We start from the raw sequence: 27273 nt of genomic DNA on the forward strand, positions 1-27273 counted from the left end.
TCCAGTCCCCTTTTTAAAAGTATTAATTCAAACACATTTTTATTTATTTAAAACGCCCAAAAACAAGAATATTTCATCTTTATATAAAACAACAATAAAACACAATATAAAAAACACCACTTTATTTAAAAGTTTACAAATTTGATTCACATAAAACAAAAGTTGATTTTCTACTCCAGACAACTCAAGTGCAACCTGCAATGTCCTTTTATCTCTCACCTTATGAACTGCAATAAAGCATATCTGTTGGTCACGACACCATAAGACTGATGAGCTTGGCAACTACATGAACATTGAGACTGTTTCCCAGAACCCGGTACTGCTGTTTAATTGAGATTCTTGGTGGAAAAGCTGAAACAGAAAAGAAAGTAGAAAATTAACAAACAAAATGTTAAATATGCATCAATTAATGGGATTCCAGAAACTTAAGTACATTCAAAGTATTTAGAGAAAACAAAGACTTGTTCTTCTTGATTATATCACAATTCATCTTAATTAAATTAGGTGTGGTTAATACATACAAAATAAATACATACATACATAAATAACAGAACAGTTTGTAACAGGAGGACATCTAACAGACGAAAGGTTACTGATTAAATTCTCCACATTCAAATAACGAAACAACTTTAAAGAGGAAATTCAGTTCATTTTAAACTTCTGCACACAGAAGACATAACTGAGGTTGTAAGTAATGAAGTACAAGTGTTTGTTACTGTACTTAAGTAATTTGTTTAGGTATCTGTACTTTATTGGAGTATTTCTGTTACTTACCTTTATTCACTATGTTTCAAAAGAAAAATCTGCACTTTTTATTCATTACATTTTTAAAAAGACTCATTACTTTAGTTTTGACAATCTCTATTTATTTATGTGTTTTCTAAGCAGGCAACTGTATACAGGCACCTAATGAAGTGCAAATTGGCGCAGTGAAGGGGGGAGGGGGAGTGAACCTCTTATTGGCTACGTTCACAGTTTACAGGCCCCAGCTTTGAGCACATTTGAAAAGTTAACTGGACAAGACAGTGGAATTCACAGAAAGTGAAAGAATCGAGCTAACACTTAAATCGGATGATACATCTGGGAAAAAAAAAAACTGCACCCATGGCCTCACTTAATCCTGGAGTGGGAAATTGGGAGAGTCGGGATAATTCCCGGTGGGCTGGCAGGGTTTTGGGCTGGTTACTGCGAGTTAATGAATAAACTCACAGCACAAGAACTAAAAAAACTGTAAATGTTACATCCAAGTGTATATCTGTTGTAAATAAGGGGCTGAACCAGCACCCACCATCTCAACTGATGCAGCCCAGGATTAGTTACTTTAATTCAGACTCATACAGTTGAGAGTCTAGATGAAGTTGGCTTCATTTTCTGTTCCACTTTAAGTGATGTACCAGGTAGGTTCAGATGCTTGTATGGACTTCAGTGAATAAAAACTAACAAACAAACATATTTCTTAACCGCTGTGGCAATATACTTTAGCCTAGGATGATTAGGTTTATGATGATTAGGACATGTTCACTGTGAGGTGTACTCACTTGTGTTGCCAACTATCTAGATATTAATGGCTGTGTGTCGAGTTATTTTCAGAGGACAGTAAATCTATACTGCTATACAAGATTTACACTGACTAATTGAAGTTATATCCACGTTTCATTTCTATAGTGTTGTCCCATGAAATATATAATAAAATATTTGCCTAAATCTGAGGGGTGTACTGTATGTAGAGTGATAACTGCAAGGCTGTTAGGACTTACAGGATCTACGTAATAGAAATTATTTGCTCTAATGTAAAAATAAAGTCTTCTGCTTTATCTTAGTAGAGATTCCAACAATGTCCATCTCAAATAAAACTATTTTTAAAGACATACTTCACATTAAGTACACCTGTGAGCATGTACCTTTAAACTTCAACTTTCACTTGAGAATTTTCTTACTAGATTACTATTACTTAAGAGATTTGTGTACTTCTGCTACCTCAGATAACAACTGAGGGCTGGATAAAATAACACAATACATTAAAGACTCTCAAATGACCCATAATGAAGCAAAATAACTAATAACCATGGAAAGTAATCAGCATGGATACTCTTTAATCTATAAATAACGTGCTTACTGAAGTGCGAAGGGAAGCCCATAAGGTTAGCTATCTCTCTGGGTGTGAAGTATCTGAGCTTCAGTCGGGATAGCTGCTTTAGCTTCTCTTCTTCAGGCAGCACCTCTAGTGACTTAAAGACACTCTCCAGCTCTACATCTGTACAGGACTGCAGAACTGAACCAGTTCCCTCCACATAATGCCCATATCTGAAAGAGAACAATTTCATTATTTAGCATAATGGGTAGTAGATACAGTTAGATGCTTCAGGCACAGGCTAATAAATGACTTACATTTTTTAAGATCACTGGATTGTTTTTTTGAAGTAGAAACACATCTTTCAGATGGCTCACCCTTTAGTGAAGCAGACCGATCTCCTGCAGTTTGGGCTCACTATGTCCATGAGCAGGGCATATCTGAGCAGGGTTTTTGACGGCAGCAGATAATGGTCCATGTCAGTTCTCTGTCCCTCCTCCTCTAGGAAGTCCTGCAGTTTTCTCACTGACTCCTCACTGTTTTGACTTTTCTTCCTCTCCAGGTCCTGAGCTGTCTCAAGCTTATAGAGGACATCCTTGTTATCTCTGGTTTTACTACTAAGGGCACTACAGTGGTTATCTGGGATTATGGGACTATCTGTGCCATCACTAGAATGTGCCGTTGGAAAGATTTGTAGAATCTGTGAAACAAAGCACAGAGATCATCACATAATTTATATGGAAAAAATAATTAGACGGTATAAATGCTAAATCTGTGCATTAAAACTTATACAGTACTATGCACTTTTCAAAGTGAACAGATGTATTTACCTCTGAAATTGTCTGAAAAGATAAAGACCCTGGAGGTGCCTTGGCAATAAGGAAATAACGCAGCCTTGAATTTGGTATTCCTAGCTGTGAAAAGAGTAATACATAAATTTAGTGAAGTAAGTTGTTAAAATTGATAGGAGACCAGTAACCCACTCTTGCAGCATTATATCCTGCATGCATTGATGAAATCAAGAAAAAACTCCAGCAAAGAACTCAACAAAAATCACTGTCATTTGAAACAAACAGTTTATAATGAATTAAAAAATGTCTACTTTGCTCAAATATTTAAATATTTCACATTATCTGGACCTTATTATTTAAATTTTAATTCATAGTTATCGTGGTGAACAGAAAGTATTAATGATCTGAATGAAGCATAAGAAAGAAAAAAATGCTTACACAAGTGGGTGAAATCATGAATTCCTGAAAACTGTATTCACATTCCTTCAAAGTTTTTATCAAAGAATTTCTGTGGAAAAGACAAAAGACCAGATCACAAACCTACATGACATAGGCACTTAGGTGCACACAGTGACAAATACAGGGACAGTACAAACTGCTAACTACACAATCACAGTAATGCCACATATCCCATATTACCTTGCAGAAGATGTTTCGAATCCTTTCACATTCTCCAGCAGAATGAAGCGTGGCAGCTTGTTCAGCCTACAGATACAGCAGAGTGAGACATTCTTTCACAAAATGACCTGGCTGCAATTCCAAAATAACTCTGTAGAAAACATGCCTTAAAGTAGTGCTAGGAGAAAAAGTGTGCTTTAAAAATGTATTACACACAAATGAATAATTTATAAGACAATAACTTATAAAACATTAATTTAGAAAGGTCTACAGGCAGGAAACATAACTGAAGAGTCTACCCCTGCAATAATGAACTGAAGAGATACAAAATAAACAAACAAACAAACAAATAAATAAAAACAATGAAAGTTCAAATATTTCTAAACACATGAAAAAAAACAGATAAAAGCAGCATATACGGAGACATTAAGCAAGGTCTTTCTGACCTTGGCAGAAGGTCCAATATATAGAGAAAGCTTTTTGTTCGGGGGTCAGAAACATCACCCTGTAACCCAATCCTGCAGGGAAAACACAAACAAATAAAAAACTAAAAATAAACAATACATTATTTCTCATTTCTAAAGTCATTAGTGAGAAATGGAAAGGAGATATACATATCTGCTTACCTAGTGAATGGCTGACAAGGAGGGCTCATCAAAATCATATCAAAATCCAGTTTATTGAAATCATTTAATGTCATTCCCTAACAGAAACACAACAAAAGCATTCGTTATAATCAAAAAAAGCCATATTTTACATGCATTGTACAATAACTTGCCACCCTTGACTACATAGGACTCTCCTGGTTTGCAAATTTTGTCAAAAAAAATTCCAAAAACATACAGTTAAGTAGTTATGAAACCGGTAATCTTTTCTTACTACCCTACAAATCATAAATTAATTTCAAGGCAATTTTCAAGTTATGTCCATCTTATAATGAAGGGGAAAAAAAACCCAGACTGTGCTTGGGCCACATTTTATTGTCATAAAGTGTCACTGAAACACACTCCAGACAATGAGACCAGGAGCTGGTGCATCATTATCCCTGCTGACGGTGCACACAACCTTTACCCCACACTAAATCCAGAGAGTTACTCTTTCACTTAAAATATTCCTCTAACCATCAGTCATGGGTTGAAGTGTGGATAGATATGAATTAACAACTTAAACTGCAAAGGGCAGGAACATATTTCAAACTCTTACATTTACATTACATATTAATTTAACAGTAGCTTCTAACTAATGTAAAATGTGCCAAATATTCAAATCAAAGAAATCTAAATAACAACTGCTGAGATAAGTAACTGAATTGTTAATCTGGCAACATCTTAAGGAGTTAAATAAAGTAGATTTTGCAAGTGGAAAGCTGTTTCATTACATAATGTTTCAAATGAAGCATAATTCAACAAATGAAAAGAACTTTTGTCAAGGTTTTGGCCTTTTATTCACTGGAATTAGGCCTAACTGGCTGCCAACAGAGCACTTTTATTGACTATGCAGATTAATGTACTTTTCAGCATACTCCTTTAGGCTTTGGCTCTACTTTTTTTTATAAAAATGGATTTCATGATTATTTGCTAAGGATATAACAAATTTTATGAGATATTAGTGTATAAAGACTTGAGAATAACTTATAAGTCATACAAGTTGGACTTGCTGAGTTCTGTGAAAAAGAGCCTTATGACAAACACACATTTCCATGAATCAGCATCCAATGATCTTATGCTTACTGTTATTTTTAGTTTTATTATAATCTATATTTTTATTAAGTCTTACAAGTACTTTACACAAATTTATTTTATGGAGTGGGAACTGAGACTCCAAATAAAAGCTTTTCATCCATATTAGTCCATGCGAGGACACAGGCCAGCCACTGTGTGCCCCTAGTGGCAACAAGGGATACCAGCATAACAGTGCACAAAAGCACATTCCTTCAAGTCTATTCAGATGTTTGATTATAAAATTAACAAAACTACTAGAACCAAGTAAGAATCTGGACCGATCTGGTCTGAGGGAATGATCACAAAAATCTAGCGATGAACAACTCTCAGATACAGCTCCCATTATAACTGGGGTTACCTAAATTCAGCAAACTACAAAACACTTGCAAATATATAAGAATTTATAAAATGTAGAAGCTGAGATTTGCCAGGATGAACATTACAGAGAACTGTGATTTGTAGGGGGTTCAATATACAGAGAAAATGACCAAAAAGCACATATCCGTCACCTAAACTTTGCTCTTCTAAAATAAAATATCAGTCAATACTAAACATGTCTGATGGCAATTTTTTCAATCAAATATCTGCTAATACAGTTTCCAATTTCATTATGCATCCCTAAAAGTAGGCACAATGCCGTAATATTAAGCTTAGCTGTAATGCTGACTAGGATCTAGGATCGCCTGGTAATCTGGAAACCAAAGGCTAGTAGTTAGCTGATACTCACTTCGATGGTCTTGGGTAGCAGTAGAGTATGTGGGAAGTTGTGTTTATAGATTTCATTGGCTGTCGTGTTCACATCCACTGCAGCTACCACTTCAGCATGCACTGAGCTCTCTAAAGAGGAAAAAAAGGTAAGTTATATCAATAACCTATGAAACTTTAAATTATTATCTAACACCTTAATACCTAGCATCATTTACATAGAGGAAACTTGCAGTCTGTCATAATGTACAGCTACAGCTCAATTGTTCAATCACTGAAAGGTGGGGCACAGGTGAGGATAGCATCTAAGATGACTAGGATAGCGTACACTCATCGGCAACTTTATTAGCTCCACCTGCTTTATATCTAGACTCAGTATCTTTACCGTAACATAGCATTACCTTACTATATAGAAAGCCCATGTAGTGTTACAGTTATAGATTGTAGTCCATCTGATTATTTGGTTAATCATCTCTCAGCATGGTTCATCTCAAGATGAACCAGGTGCATCTAGGTGCACCTAGGTGCATCTACTAGGTGCATCTACATTTACATTTATGGCATTTTGTCAGATGCTGTTATCCAGAGCGCCTTACAATTTTATCACTTTACACAGGTAGGTGAAGGTAGTGTTAGGAATCTTGCCCAATGACTCTTACCGCTATAGTATAGGGTGTTTACCCCACTGGGATTGAACCCCAGTCTACAGCATAGAAGAGGTGTTACCCACTACACTATACCAACCACATCGATCTAGTGGACAGTAAGCAAACACATTGTTTAAAAGCTCTAACGGCACTGCTGTTTCTGAACCCAAGCATGTCAGTCTTACTGCAGTTGTCGTGTCCATTGATTAACAGGATAAAAAGGGCTAACAAACTATGTGGAGAACCAGGTGAACTACAATCTATAATTGTAGAGCAACAGAGTGCACCTCTATGACCGACATGGACCTAACAAAATGGCCAGTTTGTGTACATTCTTGTTTTAAGTAATTTAGACAAAAATAGAGTTTCTTAAAACAGTATAGCACCTAACTATACTCAGACTCCGTATCTCCAACAAGGTACGTAGCGTTAGGTTAGTTAGCTAGTGACCTGACTGACACGATTAATGACTGACACGATTCATATCAGACAAGTTCAAGAGAACAGTGACACCCGTTGAGACCAAGGAAGTGGACAGACCGACATACTAACAGACAAACAGGCAAGCAGGTAGACAAACAAACGGACAGATAGACACACACAGACAGAGAGACAGACCGACAGATTTAACTAGTTCGCTTGCCTGTCAGCGGAGATATTAAACCACAGATAGACAGGATGTCGACTACTTCATTGCTAATTTATACACGTGTAAGTCCATCAAATCCGCAGATATAAAAAGCTAACCTACCTGTGAGTGCATAATGCATTCCTCCAATGCCGCTGTAGAGCTCTAAAACCCGCAGTTTCCCCATGTTTACCGCACAGTTAGCTAAGCATGCTAGCGGCAGAGGTTCCCTGGAAACAAAGGCCCCAGAATCAAGGTTCCGACCTTTCAGCCCGTTAGATCTGAGGTCTTTTCACATTTCTGCACTTTTCAATTGAAAGTAATTGTTGGAGAGTAACGCTAAAACAACGATGGCGAGTATAGCGTGTACAGCTTAAGTAAGTGTTCGATTTTGAAGCAAAAACAATCTTATCTCAGTTTAGTGTTTTGTCAGCTGACGATGAATAGAGGGAAAATAAGTATGTGCAATTATCAAAGGAATAAACTTTGTCATACAGAGGAAAATAACCTCTTTGTCAATATTTCACTGCTGCTGACAAACGTTAACTTTATGCTTCAGAGTTGCAGCTACTCTGAAGCTGCAACTAATTTTCTGCCTCCACAGCGGTCGCCTTCTGAGAGCAGTGCTGCCAACTTAGCGACTTTTTCTGGTGTTTTTGGAGACTTTGGGAGACTCTGAGGTGAACACACATGTTCTTCTGCGACTGTCCTCAGCGAGCAGCGGGTCCCACAGTGCTGTCTTACAGTCAGAGCAGACCCACACCGCTCCACGTCCACACCGCAAATGAACTGCGCATGCCCAAAGCCGCCGCAGACCCCGCCCCCTATTTACAGAGGATACAGGATATAAATATAAATGTAAAACATTATTTTAAAAATTCAAGAAAAAAACTAAAAAAAGAAAGGAAACAAAAAAACTAAATACTTCTACCAAAGTGTCTGTTTTAATGTCACTTTGCCGGTCCCAAGCTCGGATAAAGGAGGAGGGTTGAGCATAGAGTAGCAGTTCCACCCTACATAACAGTCTTTTGATTAAATGTGAAATGCTAACATTTAACAACACAGGACGAAATTGATTTATGTAATTTATGTAAAAATTATTTATGTAATGTGGGTCTAGACAAAGCATTAAAGTCATAAAGTTATTTTGAGAAGTGATGGCCTATTTCAATGGCAAAAAAATCAATAGAAGAAGTTAATTTATTCAGAGTTCATTTGTAGTTCTAACATATTTAGGGTGTTTTTTACTCACTTTTTTCTCTCCCACAACGTTATTCCTTTATTCTACAGCTTCCAATACACGCAAATGGATAATTATGCAAATAGAGCGATGACGTCATTTAGCGAGTTCTAGCGACTTTTAGGACAGCCAGCTACTTTCCTTACCGAGGAGTTGGCAACACTGTCTGAGAGAGTGAGTCCTCAGCGGGGAGTAGATGTTTGTTTAATGGAGCCGGTGTTTGTGTAAAACATTTACAGTGACGCTGCTGACCATGACCAGAGCCAGTTAATGAGGAGCTGGCCACTTCCTATTTCCCCCGTTATCAAAAACAGGACTGCAAAACAGCAGCGAGCGCGAGCGCGAGCGAGTCCTTAATGAATGTGGTTCAATAGAGACAAACGGCTAAAACCCAGATGTTCAAATAGTTTCTAATCACGTGCCCAAAATGTTCTTTTAAATAAAAAGATGAAGAGGATTTTACACAAAAAGCAAAGAAAACTTACTTGTATATTTCCCTTTTTTACAGCAAACGTTTTTTTTTAACGTTTTTACCAGACTCTGGTACGCTAGCATTAATGCTACTGAATGCTGATTGGAGTTCAAAAGCATTTAAAAATATAACGGTGGTGTTAAATTGTTTTATGCTGTTCTGTGTTCAAAATATTCAGAATTTTGTCTTAAAAATGTTTAACTATGATATTACTTAAATGCTCCACATTAACCCATTAATTTGGACTCAGGAGCGCCCTCTAGCGTTTCACGGACCCGGCATATGTGTGTGTTTAGCTTTTTGCCAACTAGTTTATTGTTAGCAAGCTGTTTCGGCACCTTCAGCTAGCATGGCTTGTCTGTGTTTTGGTAGTTATTTTCACTTATCCATCGATTTATCACTGTAGACGTTAGCTGACGTTTGCACTCTGCAGCTGGAGTACAGGAAGCATATCCTTTCATTAGTTTGGACTCCGACATTGTAGCTGTCTTTGGTTCTCCACCAATTCTGGACACATGCTCGAATTCAAATCTTGGCAGCTATTACAAAGTTAAAGACAGATTTTTTTAGCTGAAATGATACAAACGCCTGTATTTCTAAGGTTATTAACCGTCCGTAAGGCAGTAGTGCAACTTGTTGTCGAATATCAGGCGGAAGACTGTTCCAAAGTCTCGGAGCATAAACCGCAAATACACAATCACCTTTAAGTTTCAGCCGAGTCCTGGGAACAGTCAGCAAGTTCTGAGAAGATGATCTAAGAGAACGTTAACAGGTTGAGGGTGTTAGCAGGTCTGTAATATAAAAGGGGGCAAGCTTTTTTAGTGCCTTAAAAACAAATAACAGCACTTTAAACTGTATTCTGTGCTGGACAGGTAGCCAATGTAGAGAAGCGAGCACTGGAGTGATGTGGTCTCTTTTCTTAGTGCTAGTCAGTAACCTGGCAGCAGAATTCTGGACTAGTTGCAGACGTTGCAATAGAGACTGATTAATCCCTATATATAACGAATTACAATAATCAAGTCTGGAAGAAATGAAGGCATGAATAACTTTCTCCAGGTCAGAGAAACAGAGAAAAGGCTTAAGCTTTGCAATGCTTCTGAGCTGGAAGAAACTACTCCTTACCACAGAGTTGATTTGTTTATCAAATCTGAGATCTGAGTCAAAAACAACACCAAGATTTCTCACAGAGGACTTGACACATGACGACAGACGACCCAGGTTATTAGAGACATTGTTAATGAGATGGGGAGCACCAAAAACAATGACCTCTGTCTTGCTTACATTCAGCTGAAGGAAATTGACAGCCATCCATCTCTTAATGTCCTCAAGACAATTTGTGAGGGACATTAATGAGCCATGGTCATTAGGTTTAATCGGAAGGTATACTTATCATCCGCATAACAGTGAAAGCTAACATTGTGCTTCCTAATAATTTGGCCCAATGGTAGCATGTACAACGAAAAGAGGATGGGCCCTAATATGGACCATTGAGGAACACCCCAAGACATGTCTGCAGAGGAGGAGAAATAATTGCCCAAGTTCACGGAAAATGTTCTATGTTCAGGTAAGACCTAAACCAACTCAGGACTACTCCCTGTATCCCCACCCACTCGTCTAAGCGCCCAATAAGTATGTTATGGTCAACTCTGTCGAAAGCAGAACATAGGTCCAATACCATAAAGATGGCACAATTTCCTGAATCAGCAATAAGCAAGAGGTCGTTTGTCACTTTAAGGAGGGCAGATTCCGTGCTGTGCATAGCCTTAAAACCCATTACAAATATTTGCAAAAACAAGCCTGTAAGGTAGAAGAGCTAAGGGACATCACTACTGGACAATACTCGGTTATTCTCTTAAGTTATCCAGTTTAATGGGAAAACCTCTGTGACCCTCACGAACAGAGGAACAGAACAAAAAAGTCGATCAACCAATCAACCAGTTATTAGTCTCCTACACACATTCCAATGCCTGCTTTCTATGCAGTAGAAAAATAGCAATGCAGTAATAACTAGAAAGGGAGAGTTATTACTGGGTTACTATTTTTCTATTGAATATAAAGCAGACATTGCTTCTTGAAAAACACAAGCAATCTATCCTACAAAGTTTCGTGGCTCGCTCGAAAACTGGGACGAGAAACATTTTATATTTTGAGTGAGGAATAATAATAATAATAGTATTAATAGTAATAAGAAGAAGAAGATTACGAAGAGCAGTTAGCAGTTAGTTAATTTTAGCAGTCACAGTGATGTGCTGCTCTCTCCGCCCCTCTGCGCGCCGGGCGGGGGTGGGGGGTATAAAGGCTGCCCCAGAGCCGTGGGTCAGCTTTGCTGGGGAAACTCTCACTAGTTCATTTCTCTGCAAAAACACTGAGGGTGAAAGAACCAGCAGGACTATCTTCAAAATGGCTTCCAGAGCCTCCACCCGCCAGTCCTCCTCCTACACCAGGATGTTCGGCGGGGAGCGCGCAAGCGTGGCTCGCTCCACTTTCTCCAGCTCGCGCTACTCCGCCAGCCCCGTGCGCTCATCTCGGATGAGCTACAGCGCCTCCTCCGCGCCTCCCTCCATCTCCATCTCCTCCAGCAGGAGCAGCAGGCTGCGTAGCGCGCCATGGCCCCGGCTCTCCACGGACACGCTGGACTTCGCCCTGTCCGACGCCATCAACACCGAGTTCAAGGCCAACCGCACCAACGAGAAGGCCGAGATGCAGCACCTGAACGACCGCTTTGCCAGCTACATAGAGAAGGTGCGCTTCCTGGAGCAGCAGAACAAGAGCCTGATCTCCGAGCTGGAGCAGCTAAGGGGCAAAGGAACGTCCCGCGTGGGAGATCTGTACGAGGAGGAGATGAGAGAACTGCGTCGGCAAGTGGACCAGCTGACCACAGACAAAGCCAGAGTGGAGGTGGATAGAGACAACCTGGGAGAGGACCTTCAGCGCCTCAGAGAGAAGTAGACACAAACTTCTTCCTAAAAGAAAAGAGTACATGGATAGGAAAAAAAAAAATACTGTTTGAAGAACATTCATTCACTCAGTCATGCACTCATTCCATTACAGTGGTTTCTCCATGCAGTTGTCCACCAACAGTTATAGCCTATTAGCCCAAGGATTACCTTTTATAAACTATTTTTGGTGCAGCTTGCAGCTTACCCTAATCCACTGCTATCACAGTAGACCTCATTTCAAGTTGTTTTTAAAGCAGTATTGAGAAATGAACACCATTTTTGCCTCTCTGAACTGAGCCGGGGTGGCTTGGTCTGCACATGCTGAAATAGGGATTATAACATTGTTTTAGTGTGGAATAAAACTTAGATCAGATTTCAGTTTAGACACTCCACTGTTTTTTACAAGTTCTTTTATTCTATATAGAGTCATGCTAAAATGAATACCATACTTTTTGGGGGTTTTTTTAAGTGAAAATTAGTGTACAGTGAAAAATGTTGGTGTACAATTTCTGTTTATTTACCGATTTTATCATATTGGGGGAAAAATGTGATGTAAAATAGTGAAAAATGTTAAAGTCAGTAGAAAAGGTAATAGTGCATTGACACTGTTTTCTGTAGAGGATGCGTTAACCTGTTTTTATTTAGAAAATCAGCACAACCTGTAATTTGAGGGGTGCCCAAACTTTTGCAAAATGATTGTACAGGGATGAGTGATGGTTAATTATGAAGTTAAGAATACATGTTGTGATCAAACATGCTGGATTTTTATGCTGTGAGCAAAATAAGCCATATTCATGTCCTGGTTTGATTGCTTAAATGTGACACTGTGTGTAGTTATCTGTAGAATGAGTACTGTTAGAGTGGGCGTGTCATTGCTCTAATCCTCTTGTGTCACTTGCAGACTTCAAGAAGAGATCATTCAAAGGGAAGATGCTGAAAATAACCTCCAGAGCTTTAGACAAGTATGTTTCTACCTCATGCAAATTAAAATCACCGCAGTGAATACATTTTTGACTTTTTATCCCTCTTCTTCCTCAAGATTGCCACTTTACATGTTTATTATATCAGTGGAAACTGCTTTGTAAGGCATTTCAATGGCATGCTGAAACTGCTCTGTTCTGCAGGGTGTGATCAGCAGTGTTTTCTGAGTGCTAGGGCTGGTGTACAGCCCCACCCAGCTTTGCAGGGCCGTGATACTGTGGTTCAGTGTCAGGGTTAGAAACACTGGTCAATGGGCAGCTTTGTCCCTGGAACTTATGGCAGAAAAGCTGATTCTGCTCCGGCATTGTTTCTGCTCTGATGAGGGGAGGGGGCATGCACATAGATGACAAAGCAAGCTGTTGTCTAAGTGGGTGATACTACTCTTAGCTGCAGGAAATTAGTGATTTCAGACATTGGAAGGAAGAACACAATAAGGGGATGCGTGTTCAATTGTATGTGCCATGGCCACCTGTAGACATACGACAAAACACTCTCCACCAGAGACCAACAGGCTCATGCTGTACAGCTGATTCAGTACTCTACTTGGCAAAAACTCTAGAAATGAATGAAATCTGTATTTTAGATAAGTAGCACAAATCTGTGTTACATTTAGAAGATTCCTCTACAATGTTAGCAAAGGATTCTCTGTAGTACCAAAAATGTTTTGTAACAATAGTACAATCCCTTTTAATGCTATATAGAACCATTTAAAAAATGTTTTTAAAGAACCACATACATTAGGGCATAAATGGCTCTTTGCATTGTTAAATAGTTCTTTTCTACACTTTTTACATTGTAGAAGAGAACCATTTAACAATACAAAGAGACATTTTTTCCTTCTTCAAGGGTTCTTCAGTAAAGGCAGTAATGATATGTAGAACTATGAACATTCAAGGAATTATATTCAACAATTTTTCCGTCATGGGGAAGAATTGTTAACCATGCAAAGAACCACTTATGCATTCAAGTTTGGAGAGACTTTTTTTAAATAAAGATGTCCACTTTTAATGTTAATAGAACAACTTCTTTTTGTTCTCTAAAGAACTTTTCAGTGGATAATTCTTTGAAAGCACATTTTTGTGAATAATTTTTTCTTCTTCTTCATATATCATTCATTCAAGGCAAGGTGAAGGTACCTAACAGGTTCAAACCATAACCTCAAAGTTGCTACACACTTAAACTGCATTTTCTTGAGGTGTCTTATGCATTCTATGCTTGCAGGATGTTGATAATGCTTCCCTGGCTCGTCTGGACTTGGAGCGAAAGGTGGAGTCCCTACAGGAGGAGATCCTTTTCCTCAAAAAGCTTCAAGATGAGGTACGTAACCAACTTTTGACACCGTTTGGTTATTTCCGGCTAAACTCTTGTCCTGTGCATGATGACCAGTTCATGTATGTGACTCTCACTGAGACTTGAGAGGATCATGAGATTGGCAGGAAATGGCATTACCATGGAGATTAAACGATCAGTGGGGTTAAAAGAATTATGTCAAGAGGATAAAGGTGGTAAGAAGGCCATGTTTCCCTAGGAAAGTCTACAGTATTAGAATGACCCTTCAGAAAAAAACACTTCAATATAGGGTCAGAACCTAAAATACAACAGGCAACATACTGAAACTTGATGTGGAGACCAAGCTAATACATGTCAGGGCTGAAACTTACTTTTTGTTCTGAGAATTTGCAAATGTTACAATGTACAGCACAAGCAAATGAACATGGTTGTTTTATGGAAGTATAAAGGAAAACTCTGTATAATAAACTTATAGAACCAAGCAGGAGCATGTGTAATCCTGGCTTTTCCTCTCTGCTTATCTCTAGGAGATTGCTGAGCTCCAGGCCCAGATCCATGATCAGCACGTGCAGATTGATTTGGATGTGGCCAAGCCTGATCTGACCGCTGCCCTGCGGGACGTCCGCTTGCAGTACGAAACTCTAGCCACCAAGAACATCCAGGAGGCAGAGGAATGGTACAAATCCAAGGTCAGTCTCTTAACAGAACCTGAATAAACTTGATGTTTATTGTTTTGTTCATTTTCCAGTTAAAAAAACGTAGGTGTGGTTTTTCACTCCTCACTCTTTCCATGTCTTTACATATCCACTGTTGGCAACATTTGATATTAACAATTGTTACTGATAATATTTACACTAACACTGGATAGTTTTGTAATATGCTGGTTAATCATGACTCAGCATAGTATGCTAGGTTGTTAATGTTAGCAGTACAGTATGTCCTTACCTAAATTGCAGGTGGTATGGTGTGCATGGCCTCCCTCTGGGCTAAAGCACAGATGGTAATGGTAGGTTTTACTAGATAGAGGAGAGGACAGATGGCCAATCTCTGAAAGTACTCCGCACAATGGTATTTCTGGACTTAAAAAAAGTGTTTTGAGTATTGATTTTTTTGATTTATTGATTATTACTCCCTTTTCCTGTGAACCAACATGACCTAATATGTTAATTAGACCAACCCTATTAGCAAGGATTCATTCAGTGCTAATTATACAGCACTGTAGAACCGGAAAGGATGACTAAGATTGAAGCTTCTAATCTTTCTCAGAATTCGAGTTTGTCATTTCACTCACATTGCTTTTTATTATGTTCTTTTCAGATGTTCATTTGTTTACCTGAGTATTAAAAACCAGTCCATTTTTCTCTCTAGTTTGCTGATCTGTCAGAGGCTGCTGCTCGTAGCAATGAAGCCATCCGTTTGGCCAAACAGGACTCCAACGAGTACCGTCGCCAGGTCCAAGCTCTGACCTGTGAGGTGGATGCTCTTAAGGGCACTGTGAGTGTATTTTTAATCACATATGTGGAATACATTATGCCTGTGCTTTACTTAAAGAAGAATTCAAATGTGCCATTTCTTGATTAGAATGAATCTCTGGAGCGTCAGATGAGAGAGCTGGAGGATAATTTTGGTGTAGAGTCAGCTGGTTACCAGGACAACATTGCTCGTCTGGAAGATGACATCCGTAACATGAAAGATGAGATGGCTCGCCACCTGCGCGAGTACCAGGACCTGCTCAATGTCAAAATGGCTCTGGACATTGAGATTGCCACCTACAGGAAATTGCTGGAAGGAGAAGAGAGCAGGTAAAGATTTTAAAAGACATGCCCCAACTCCTTAGTATGTTTTATTCTGGACATAAATATATAGAATGGATTGTTGAGTTCAGAACGCATGTACTTTTTTAAAAATAAAGGTTCACATAAAGCCTTTAAACTGTATGAAGGTCCTCAACAAAAAAAGTTTGTCACTCTCATATCTCATTTACAGAAATGGTTCTTTAATGCTTCAAATAGCTAGGACCTGACATCAGGTTCCAACCTCTTTTACACAGTCCTATAAATAAGGAATATCTCAGTCAGTTTGCATTGTAGTGCATATAGCTAATGAATATGCCTGAGGTTTTATAAATCCCTTTAAGAAGTTATTTAATCATGCATTGAAAGGTTTTTAGGGAAATAAAAGTAGTTCTTTGGCATCACACCAGTGTGCCCTTTTTGACACCTTGATTTTTATTTGTCTACAAGAGCCTTGTAGTGTAGTTTAGAGTTAATCTTTTCATGGTCAGTGCTGTCTAAAACATAGACATTGCTATAAAGATTTGGATTTCTTTGCTTTACATGCTACACATCAAAAATGACTTTCTCTCTCACACTGTCTCTCTCTCTTCTCCAGGATCACCCTGCCCATGCCTAACATCTCTTCTTTTAATCTAAGAGGTAGCGTATGCTGCATTTACATTGCACCCATGTGCTAACATGGAACAGGCAGTGTTATGCCTAAGCATCTCCACCCCCTGCCAAACTGCACTGCCTTTTACAGGCTCTGAATAAATAATAAAAGTGATGACTTGCACTTTCTAAATAAATGCAGAGCTGATGCTAGAAAAGGGGATAGTACTGGGTTGGCAGAAATAATGAATTTTAAATGGACTCTTTAAAGAGATTCACTTTTAAGGGATGAATTGCCACACTTTGGCAACAGAATGAAATTCTGGGCTCTTTTCTTTGCAGAGGCCTTGCTAGAAAGCAGACCAACAATTGAGAACCTTTCCAAAAAGGTGGTGATTAAGACTATCGAGACAAGAGATGGACACGTAAGTAAATACCATGTTTAGGCAAAACTGCAATGTAAATAACAATATAAAAGTAAATTAATAAACTACTTTGTCATTTGCAGGTAATTAATGAGTCCACTCAGCGTCATGAAGAGCTGGAATAAACTGCATGTGAAACCTGTGGAAGATAGGAGTGATGGGGCACTGAGGAGGAGTGCACAGTAGCGGGTTGCCATATAGAATGTTGGGTATTTCTGTTGTTTCTGTGAGAGTAACAAACAGCTTTAAAGTGCCTTTTGCCATAACATAAAGATCTGCACACAGAGTTGTGTTGCAGCAGACTAGACACTGTAGGCCAATGAGGAAACCAGCTTTACCAGTATTCCTGTTTACTACAAGTTCCGTAGTTAACACTGTACAAGACCACAGCAATAATCTGAGTGACTGCTTTTCTGTTTTGTATTTGTTATCCAAAATTTAGATTGTCTTGTGTACACAATAAAACACCAAACTGATACTGCTTTCACGAAGTCATTAAACCTTGTCAAAATTGAGCGAGCAGTGAGGATGTTTTGTGCATTAAATGGAACTGTGATTTACAAAGCTTTACAAAACTGTCAAATTACAGAACAGACTATTACTGTTTGATTTTGAGGATTGTAGGAAAATGCATTTGACATTCTAGTAAGCACAACTCCACCCCAAATGCTGACAAAAAAGACGAAAAAAGAACTGAAAAATAATTTTAATAAATATCTTTTATGTTCTTTGAAGAGTGCCATGAAAAATGTAAACTAAATTATAAATTCTCAGTGTGCAATAACCTATAATGTCCTGTAGAGCTGTGTTTAATTTTAGGTGCTGGGGGCTATTATTTACTTTTTAGTGGAAAGCTATGAGCTGAGGGCTCTTTATTTTTGTATTTAATAATTTATTTTCAGAATTGCCATTATTTTTTTTCATCTATAGTGGACTGTTCTCAGTCTTTGAGCTGTCTTGAGCACTGTGATCTGAAGGTCCCTGACAGTATGTGTTCTGTGAGACTGACCCCAAAAGCATGGTCAGTAATCTATTCATTCTAAAGGGGGTATATATATACTGCTCAAAAAAATAAAGGGAACACTTAAACAACACAATATAACTCCAAGTAAAACTTCTGTGAAATCAAACTGTCCACTTAGGAAGCAACACTGATAAACAATCAATTTAACAGCTGTTGTGCAAATGGAATAGACAACAGGTGGAAATTATTGGCAATTAGCAAGACACACTCAATAAAGGAGTGGTTCTGCAGGTGGGGACCACAGACTACTTCTCAGTACCTTTCTGCTTTCTGGCTGATGTTTTGGTCACTTTTGAATGTTGGTGGTGCTTTCACACTCATGGTAGCATGAGACGGACTCTACAACCCACACAAGTGGCTCAGGTAGTGCAGCTCATCCAGGATGGCACATCAATGTGAGCTGTGGCAAGAAGGTTTGCTGTGTCTGTCAGCGTAGTGTCCAGAGGCTGGAGGCGCTACCAGGAGACAGGCCAGTACACCAGGAGATGTGGAGGAGGCCGTAGGAGGGCAACAACCCAGCAGCAGGACCGCTACCTCTGCCTTTGTGCAAGGAGGATCAGGAGGAGCACTGCCAGAGCCCTGCAAAATGACCTCCAGCAGGCCACAAATGTGCATGTGTCTGCACAAACGGTTAGAAACCGACTCCATGAGGTTGGTATGAGGGCCCGACGTCCACAGATGGGGGTTGTGCTCACAGCTCAACACTGTGCAGGAAACTTGGCATTTGCCAGAGAACACCAGGACTGGCAAATCCGCCACTGGCACCCTGTGCTCTTCACAGATGAAAGCAGTTTCACACTGAGCACATGTGACAGACGTGACAGAGTCTGGAGACGCCGTGGAGAGCGATCTGCTGCCTGCAACATCCTTCAGCATGACCGGTTTGGCACTGGGTCAGTAATGGTGTGGGGTGGCAATTCTTTGGAGGGCCACACAGCCCTCCATGTGCTCGCCAGAGGTAGCCTGACTGCCATTAGGTACCAAGATGAGATTCTCAGACCCCTTCTGAGACCATATGCTAGTGTGATTGGCCCTGGGTTCCTCCTAATGCAGGACAATGCTAGACCTCATGTGGCTGGAGTGTGTCAGCAGTTCCTGCAAGATGAAGGCATTGTAGCTATGGACTGGCCCGCCCGTTCCCCAGACCTGAATCCGATTGAGCACATCTGGGACATCATGTCTCGCTCCATCCACCAACACCACGTTGCACCACAGACTGTCCAGGACTTGGCAGATGCTTTAGTCCAGGTCTGGGAGGAGATCCCTCAGGAGACCATCCGCCACCTCATCAGGAGCATGCCCAGGCATTGTAGGGAGGTCATACAGGCACATGGAGGCCACACACAATACTGAGCCTCATTTTGACTTGTTTTAAGGACATTACATCAAAGTTGGATCAGCCTGTAGTGTGTTTTTCCAATCCAGGCCTCCATTGGTTAATAAATTAGATTTCCTTTGACGATTTTTGTGTGATTTTGTTGTCAGCACATTCAACTTTGTACAGAACAAAGTATTCAATGAGAATATTTCATTCATTCAGATCTAGGATGTGTTATTTGAGTGTTCCCTTTTTTTTAGCAGTGTGTATATATATATATATATATATATATATATATATATATATATATATATATATATATATATATATATATATACACACGTGTGTGTGTGTGTGTGTGTACTTACTTACTATATAGGTGTGCTTTGCTCTACAATTACAGACTATGGTCCATCCATTTAGTCCATCCAGTTATATTTGGGTGGTGGATCATTCTCAGTACTGCAGTAACATGTGGTGGTGGCATATTAATGTGTGTGTGCTGGTACGAGTGGATCAGACACAGCATTGCTGCTGGAGTTCACTTTCTGAACTGATGATTTATAGGGAAACAATAGGCTTACAAGACTTGTATTTGCAAAATTGTTGGACCCAGTGGAACAAAATTAACAAACTTTGTTTGACAAATATTTTATATAAAGATAAATATTTTCAAGCCTACAACTGTATACATGTTTGAAGTTGTAATTAACACTTAATACTGAAGCTCCCTCTGATTGCTGGAGAATATGTTGCCATTCTTGATTCTGTGGCCAAGATGGCTTATTTCAAATTTCCATATTTCATGTATAATTTTATAATATGTAACTGCAAAGTTTTAGATGTTAATGAGATGTGTGGTTTGTTGGTTGGAATTTTACAAAAGACCTCCTTTTTTGTCGTTTAGATCGCTAGGTGATATGTCCACTACAAATTGCATAGCTTCGTCCAACATCCATAGTGAGGATTTAAACCCAGAATTTTACTCACCAAAGGCAGACATTCATATAGTGAGACATTCATATAGCTACGGGAGGCTCCTCAAAGAGTTGAAGTTTTTGAAACAATTTATTGGAAGGGAGCAACAACTACATACCATTTTAGGACAAAGTAGCAACATAAATACATTTTATGCAAATTGATTTCCACAGATTGTTTTAAGAAAAAAAACAACAAAACCTTAAGAAGTAGTAAGAAAACTTCAATTTTCTATTTTTTCAACTGTGCAACTATTGTAGGTTATGGGTTTGGACCCCACTAAACAACTAAAACTAAACAACCTAAATAATTATATGAAATAAGAATTCACAATTGAAATGTAGAATCTTAACCAGTGAGGAAAGGGAGGTCTACTGTTAGGAGCCTTCATGTCCTTAGTTGCTCTTTGTTCGGTTTGGTGACCATTCATTTTTTGTACATTCTCAAGTGCACATATTTCTACTTTATGTGATAGATTAACATGGTAGAGGAAGTGATGGAGCCTGCAGTCTGTGCTGACTCACACCACCCCAAGCACATGTCCTTGACATGGGAACTAACCCACTGCAGCGCATGTTCATCTTAAACAAAGGAAAATGAACATTGAACAAACTCAGTATAACAGACTCTCAAAAGTGTGAAAAGCAGGCAAACAGCTGCCATGTGGCAGCTAACTCTTTGTTCCCTGGCACAGAGTGGAGAAAAGCTAGATCAAGAGCTCTTATACCTTTTCGCTCCTTTTTCAGGCTACACCACTGTGCGTATTCCTGTGGGGACGGAGATATTTTGCCAAGTACAAAGAACAAAGTTGGGGTGGTAATCTAGCTTGAATACAGTCTCTTTTACAGGGGTAATATCAGGTCTAATGCTTTAAGTCTGATGCTTCCAACATATCAGCACAGAGACAATTAGCTCTGCCTGTTTTTCTGAAACGTTTGTTATATAATTATAATAATAATAATAATAATAGTAATAATAATAATAATAATAATTATTATTATTATTATTATTATAACAACAATAATAACTCTTTTCAGTTTAGTTACAAAATCTCTAAGTACTTTCAAAGCAAGACAAGTACAACATTGGAAACCCAATATGCTGTGGCCTAAATCAGTGCTTCTAAACCTGGGGAGCTGAGGCCTTCTGAGACATGGGGGTGTGCAAGTGGTATTTACTGTCCACAAAGCGGACCTTAGACTAAAACAATTTGAGAACTGCTGGCCTAAATACAATAGCAGATCCAGTACAGGGCAAAACAAGATCCTTCATGTTTTATTCTTTGACCTGCCTGCTCCCTGGTGGACAATGTGCAAAAGTGAGGGAAAAAATAAAATCAAATAGCTCAATAATTTCTTGTTGGGAAGCAATTTCTATTTGAGAAACAGAGAATCAGAAATTCTCACTTATTTCGCAGCACATTTCCTCAGAGTGCATTGACAGAATGCAACAACAACAACAACAACAACAACAATAATAATAATAAACTTAAAAACAGAGATTGACTCTGACTAAGGCTTAATATATACCTGTTGTTCATTCCAGGCCTTTTACCCAAGTAAGTTGTATTAATAATTGATTTTCTGAATTTCCCCTCATTCCTCCCACTGCTTTTAACCGGAGCTGCTCTCTACGTCATTCCTGCTCCCCGGGGCTCCTCGTTTAACTGCTGAAAACAAACTGAGGCAGAAAAGTCTACCATTGTCCAGGAGCACCTTCACTGTGAGTGACTAAACTTCACATCAAAGCTGGCCACGGTGCTTTAGTCGCAGTCTGAAGAGAGACCGCCACACGTATGAGAATAAGCCGTCACCTCACAGTGAAAGCAGCAGAGCGGCGAGGGACATGCCGAAGAGCGATCAGCCTTAAACCGTCTGCAGGCTGTAGTATTTGTGGGCTTGTGCTGTCTGTGACGGGCTCTGTGAGCTCTGCTCTGAATAACAGCGCTGTGCGCTCAGCCAACTCCACACAGCGTGAGCCGAAGTCCAGTGGTGGCGGCAGTGCGCGTGCGGCGAGGTTGTGGCGCTCGTGGGCGGGGCAGGGCGTCAGGGGGTCACTGTCCGAGGTGCTGAAAGAGCCAGAAACCGCCACAGAAAACGGTGAGTTCTTCCTCCTGCTGTCCATAGCTGCCATTCTCTCACTCTTAACGCTCAGTTTTCTGTTGACCTGTTCTGCTGAACAGAGCATTTTTACTATCTGTGGAAAGTTGCAGTTGACTTTTCACTACTTCTGACTTGTTTCTAACCTGTTACTACTACAGTTTCTGTACTAGCCGAAATCAATTGACAGGCAAAAAGTGATTATTAGAGTATTTAATGCATAAATCATCATGTGCTGTTTTGCTGTCTGCAATATTGCTGGTTATTGTAGCCTTTTTCTTTGTTGTTAACATGTTACACTATGTAAATAAATACAACCCAAATTCCAAAAAAAGTTCCTAAAAATTTTATTTATAATAGAACATAGAACACATATCAGATTTTTAAAGTAAGACGTTTTATAATTTCATGAAAAATATCAACTCATTTAGAACTGGGTAGCAGCTACATGTCTCAAAAAAGTTGGGACAGGGCCGTGTCTACCATTGTGAAGCATCCCTTCACAACAGCCTGTAGATGTCTGGGAGGTGAGGAGACCAATTGCTGGCATTTTTGGAGAGGAATGTTGTCCCATTCTTGTCTGATATAGGATTCTATCTGCTCAACTGTCCTGGGTCTTCTTTACCAGGTTTTTCAGTTCATGATGCACCAAATGTTTTCTGTTGTTGAAAGACTACAGGCAGGCCAGTTCAGCACCCACACTCTTCTTCTGTGAAGCCATGCTGTTGTGATGGATGCAATATGTGGTTTATAATTGACTTGCTGAAATACACAAGACCTTCCCTGAAAGAGATGCTGTTTGGATGGGAGCATATGTTGTTCCAAAACCTTTATATGTTGTTCAGCACTGATACTGCCTTTCCAGATGTGTAAGCTGCTCACACCATAAGCGCTAATGCGACCCCATACCATCAGAGATGCAGGGTTTTGAACTGTGCACTGATAACAAGCTAGACGGTCCCTCTTCTATTGAGTCAGCATGACACCTTGTTCGCGGTTTCCAAAAAAAATTTCAAATTTTGATTCATCTGACCACAAAATAGTTTTCCATTTTGCCTCAGTACATTTTAAATGATCTTATGCCCAGAGAAGACATCAGCGTTTCTGGATCATGTTGACATATGGCTTCTCCTTTGCATGATACAGTTTTAACTTGCGTTTGTGGATTGCACGGCAAACTGTGTTCACAGACAGTGATTTCTGGGAGTGTTCCTGAGCCCATGCAGTGATTTCCAGTTCAGTATGTTTTCAGTGCAGTGCTACCTGAGGACTTGGAAGATAGCGAGTGTCCAGCATTGACCATTTTGTACAGGGATTTCTCCAGATTCTCTGAATGTTTTAGTGATATTATGTACTATATATAATGGGATGACCATCTTTGCCTCTCTAAAATGTTCGGTTCATACCCACTCATGTGAGTTAGTTGCAAATTGCTGCTCCAGCTGTTTTTTATTAGTATCACTTACTGTTCCAGCCTTTTGTCGCCCCTGTCCCAGCTTTTAAGAGATGCGTTCCTGCCATCAAGCTCTAAATTTGTTATTATTTTTCAAGAAATGGTAAAATGTCTCACTTTCAACAGGTGAAATGTTTTCTATGTTCTATTGTGAATCATATGCTGGTCTATGAGATTTACAAATCATTGTATTCTATTTTTATTTACATTTATTTATTCATTTTACAGTTTATTTAAATAAATAAATACAGTTTTGAAATAGCATTTTTACAGTGTAGGTATTGTACGGACTTGTCTTTTATGTACTGTCAGACATTCAATAATTGTTTTGATATTGGTAAAACACTATACCAGTGAATTACTCAAGAGTTGAACTTTTGGGGCTATTTTATCTGTTTAAAAAGCTTTCAGCCACCTAGCAACAATCTGCATCCTGCACATCATTGTCATCTCCATCAACAAACACAATATTTTCCCCCAGTTTCCTATTTGGAGATTCACTGATGCTTTTATAGAATAGCTTCACAGGTGCTATGCTGTACCTCTATGATATCATTACTCTCAAGACTTCACAACTCTGGGTCCCATGATAAGCCCAAAAATACATATCACGTCCCCATGATGTTGTTAGAGTAGATCTTGTTTCTGTCCTGCAGAATAGAGCTGAGACCTTTTCACAGCCGCAAGAGATGCTGTTTACTGATTACAACATAGAACTATTTCATATGATAAGATTGCTAGTTACTCGGGTCCTCTGAAAATGGTCATGACTTGAGTATATGCTTCGTCACAGTGAATGCTTGATTAATAGAACACCATCTCAAAGCCAGTTATTTAAACTCAATTCAGATGATCATGGAGAGCTCCCACAACACATGGCCAAAAGTATGTGGGTACCCCTTCTGATTGATGGGATCAGCTATTTCAGTATCATGCCCTGCTAACAAATTCATAGAATCAAATATACAGCCATGCAAGCTCCTTGGACCAACATTAGTGGTAGAATGGGTCAACCTGAAGAGCTCAGTAACTTTCAATGCAACACAGTGTTAGGATGACACCTTACCAACAAATCAGTTTGTTACTGAGCTCTACTAGAGCTAAGCCTATCAACTGTAAGTGTTATTGTGAGGTGTTATTGTCACTGTGAAGTGGAAATGTTTTCATGGATTGGATTTGGCCCTTTCCTGATTCAGCATGACAACATCTCCCTGCACAAAGCAAAGTCTTTAAAGAAGATTTTTACTGAGTTTGGTGAGGAAGATCATGACTGGCCTGCGCAAAGTTCTGAACTCGATCCTTTCAAAGAGAGACATTGTTCCAAAGACACATTGTTAGACTGATGCTCATGTGCCACCTTGTGGCTTAAAATGTATCTTGGCCAAGAACCTGTGGATGCATATGTTTCTTTATTTCAGCAGTTTGATTCCTTTTTCATCATATATATTTATGAAGCCAGCAGATACTTGGTCTCAAATTAAACTTTGGTGTCAGATGGTCAATAGAAGCCTTCAGTCTCAACATTATTGAAATTATTGTTACATAAATGTCTTTAACTACAACTGTGACACGCCTGTGGCTTTACACCTTCAATCTGCATTCTTGCTCTTCTATGACTGACAGAGAATGTATTTACATATTTGTGTGTGCAGCCATTTACAGTTAATCATGAAAAAATAATCTTATTGCTGTTATATCTGTGTTTATCTAAGGGAATCAAACAGAGTGGGATCTGGAGGATGTGCAGTGCACACCCACAGTGCGGGGGTTTGATAACTGCTTCTGACTCTAGCTTTCTGTGTGCTGGGTTCAAGGCTTAAGGTCAGAACAGAGCTCTCTGCAACCACTACTGCACATTCTTCTACTATAAACTTCTGAGAAAAAAAAAACACAAATAGAAAAGAACACATGGCCAGAATCACAGATTTTATTACACGTGATTGTGAGAGTGTGTGATGCTGCTAAAACTGAGTGGTATAAACACTGCTCTCTAGTGGTTTCCTGAGGGAATAAAATATTTTAGTGTCAGAACTAGCAGTGTGATATCCAGTAATGTATGAAGCCAGTGATTTATGGGTAACTGGGAATGAGGGGTAACTAACATTGGAGGATGATATTCCATGATGGGGAATAGTCCTTTCAATGATGGGGAATCTTAAGTCAACATTAAGCAGTTGTAGGGAAGGGTCCATGGGGGAATGTGTGTCAGTCAAAGAAGACATACACTACATTGCCAAAATCTCCCTCACTGTGGCTATAAAAGTCCGCACTCTTTTTGGAGTATGTCTTTGGAAATTTGTGCTCATTCAGTCGAAAGTCATTTGTGAGGTCAGACACTAATCTTGGACGAGAAGGCCTGGCTCAAACTTGACATTCTAATTCATTCCAGAGATGCTCAGTGGGGTTATAATCAGGGCTGCGCAGGCCACTGGAGCTCGACCACACCAAACTCGTGAAACCATATCTTTATGGACCTCACTTTATGCACAGAGGCACAGTTACACAGGAACAGGAAAAGGCTTTCCCCATCTGTTCCTTCAAATTTTTATTTGAGCACTAAACATTCTGATGGGTAGCTTTTGCCAAACCCAGATTCATCCATCAGACTGCCAGAGAGTGAAGTGTGATTCATCTCTCCTGGGACTACATTTTTCCTGCTCCAGAATCTTAGAGAGGTGTGTTTTGCATCACTCCAGCCGACGCTTGGAGTAGTGACTGTAGGCTCGTGTGCAACTGCTCAGCCATGGAAATCCGTTTCATGAAGCTTCTGAAACACAATTCAATGCAAATGTTGCTTTCAGAGACAGTTTGGAACTCTGTAGTGAGTGATGCAACAGAAGACATAAGTTTTACAAGCTTCAGCACATGATGCTATGGGATTTGCTTGTTGCTTGTGGCTGCTCCTGCTTCGTCTGAGTTGTTCTTGCTCCTAGACGCTTCCATTTAATAATAATAGCACTTACAGTTAACCAGGGCAGACATTTCACAAACTGAATGGTAGTAACTATTCATTATGACCCATTGTATAGCCAATGTTTGTCTGTGGTGTGGTGGAGGAGAGGTGGAGTAGCCTCCTTTCCCGACAGTATGATGTGAGTGCTCCTTCCCAGATCAAGGACAGACGCAGCTCATTTGAGGAGGTGCACCAACAGTATATAGACTGTCTCCCTGCCATGAGGGAAAAAGTAGGACACTGGCTTTGTACTGACATGCAGGGAAAAAGAGAGTGCAATGAAGTTTGAAAGGGACCAAACTAAATAAAATTGCTAATAAGTTTCGTTTGTACTGATTAATGTCACCTTTATTGTGAAAATAAAGCACTTGCTTTGATGTTTGTGTTTGGTGTTTTTTTCATTTATATTCTGCATTTACAGATTAGAGTCTGCATGTTCAACTATTTTATTTATTTTTTGTTTATTTTATAATACATTTTATAATATTAACAAATTGCAAAAAAACTAAACAAAAAAGTCAAATCAAATTGCG

At 39.3% G+C, this 27273-nt stretch overlaps 3 protein-coding genes across 5 annotated transcripts in view; 2 read left to right on the forward strand and 1 right to left on the reverse strand.

The window, feature by feature from the left end:
* Positions 1 to 107: 107 nt before the first annotated feature.
* On the reverse strand, positions 108 to 7930 carry trdmt1 (tRNA aspartic acid methyltransferase 1). The gene is made up of 10 exons (XM_017700355.2): positions 7305 to 7930; positions 5929 to 6038; positions 4107 to 4183; positions 3927 to 3998; positions 3502 to 3567; positions 3301 to 3370; positions 2902 to 2985; positions 2449 to 2771; positions 2117 to 2304; positions 108 to 351 (listed from the first exon to the last, which is right to left on the reverse strand). The coding sequence occupies exons 1-10, from the start codon at positions 7366 to 7368 to the stop codon at positions 251 to 253; spliced, it is 1155 nt and encodes a 384-aa protein (XP_017555844.1). The 5' UTR covers positions 7369 to 7930; the 3' UTR covers positions 108 to 250.
* Positions 7931 to 11201: 3271 nt separating this feature from the next.
* On the forward strand, positions 11202 to 17430 carry vim (vimentin). The gene is made up of 9 exons (XM_017700353.2): positions 11202 to 11838; positions 12734 to 12794; positions 14035 to 14130; positions 14631 to 14792; positions 15472 to 15597; positions 15685 to 15905; positions 16495 to 16538; positions 16833 to 16915; positions 16999 to 17430. The coding sequence occupies exons 1-9, from the start codon at positions 11294 to 11296 to the stop codon at positions 17038 to 17040; spliced, it is 1380 nt and encodes a 459-aa protein (XP_017555842.1). The 5' UTR covers positions 11202 to 11293; the 3' UTR covers positions 17041 to 17430.
* A 4599-nt stretch (positions 17431 to 22029) lies between these two features.
* pde1ca (phosphodiesterase 1C, calmodulin-dependent a) overlaps positions 22030 to 27273 on the forward strand; it is a 137358-nt gene continuing 132114 nt past the window's right edge. For all 3 annotated transcript variants that reach the window (XM_037537035.1, XM_037537034.1, XM_037537036.1), the window contains exon 1: positions 22030 to 22334. In XM_037537035.1, the coding sequence (XP_037392932.1) occupies positions 22031 to 22334 (304 nt within the window). In that variant the 5' untranslated portion in view covers position 22030. The remainder of the gene's footprint in view (positions 22335 to 27273) is intronic.

This window comes from Pygocentrus nattereri, chromosome 3, assembly GCF_015220715.1.
Source record: "Pygocentrus nattereri isolate fPygNat1 chromosome 3, fPygNat1.pri, whole genome shotgun sequence".
In the NCBI taxonomy this organism is placed as follows: Eukaryota; Metazoa; Chordata; class Actinopteri; order Characiformes; family Serrasalmidae; genus Pygocentrus; species Pygocentrus nattereri.

Coding starts and splice junctions, on each gene's coding strand:
- vim (XM_017700353.2), top strand. CDS start 11,294: ATGGCTTCCAGAGCCTCCACCCGCCAGTCCTCCTCCTACACCAGGATG. Junction 15,906..16,494: donor CTGGAAGGAGAAGAGAGCAG/GTAAAGATTTTA, acceptor TCTCTTCTCCAG/GATCACCCTGCCCATGCCTA. Junction 16,539..16,832: donor CTCTTCTTTTAATCTAAGAG/GTAGCGTATGCT, acceptor TTTTCTTTGCAG/AGGCCTTGCTAGAAAGCAGA.
- trdmt1 (XM_017700355.2), bottom strand. CDS start 7,368: ATGGGGAAACTGCGGGTTTTAGAGCTCTACAGCGGCATTGGAGGAATG. Junction 3,568..3,926: donor ATATTGGACCTTCTGCCAAG/GTCAGAAAGACC, acceptor CTGTATCTGTAG/GCTGAACAAGCTGCCACGCT. Junction 2,986..3,300: donor TCATGATTTCACCCACTTGT/GTAAGCATTTTT, acceptor CTCTTTTCACAG/CTAGGAATACCAAATTCAAG.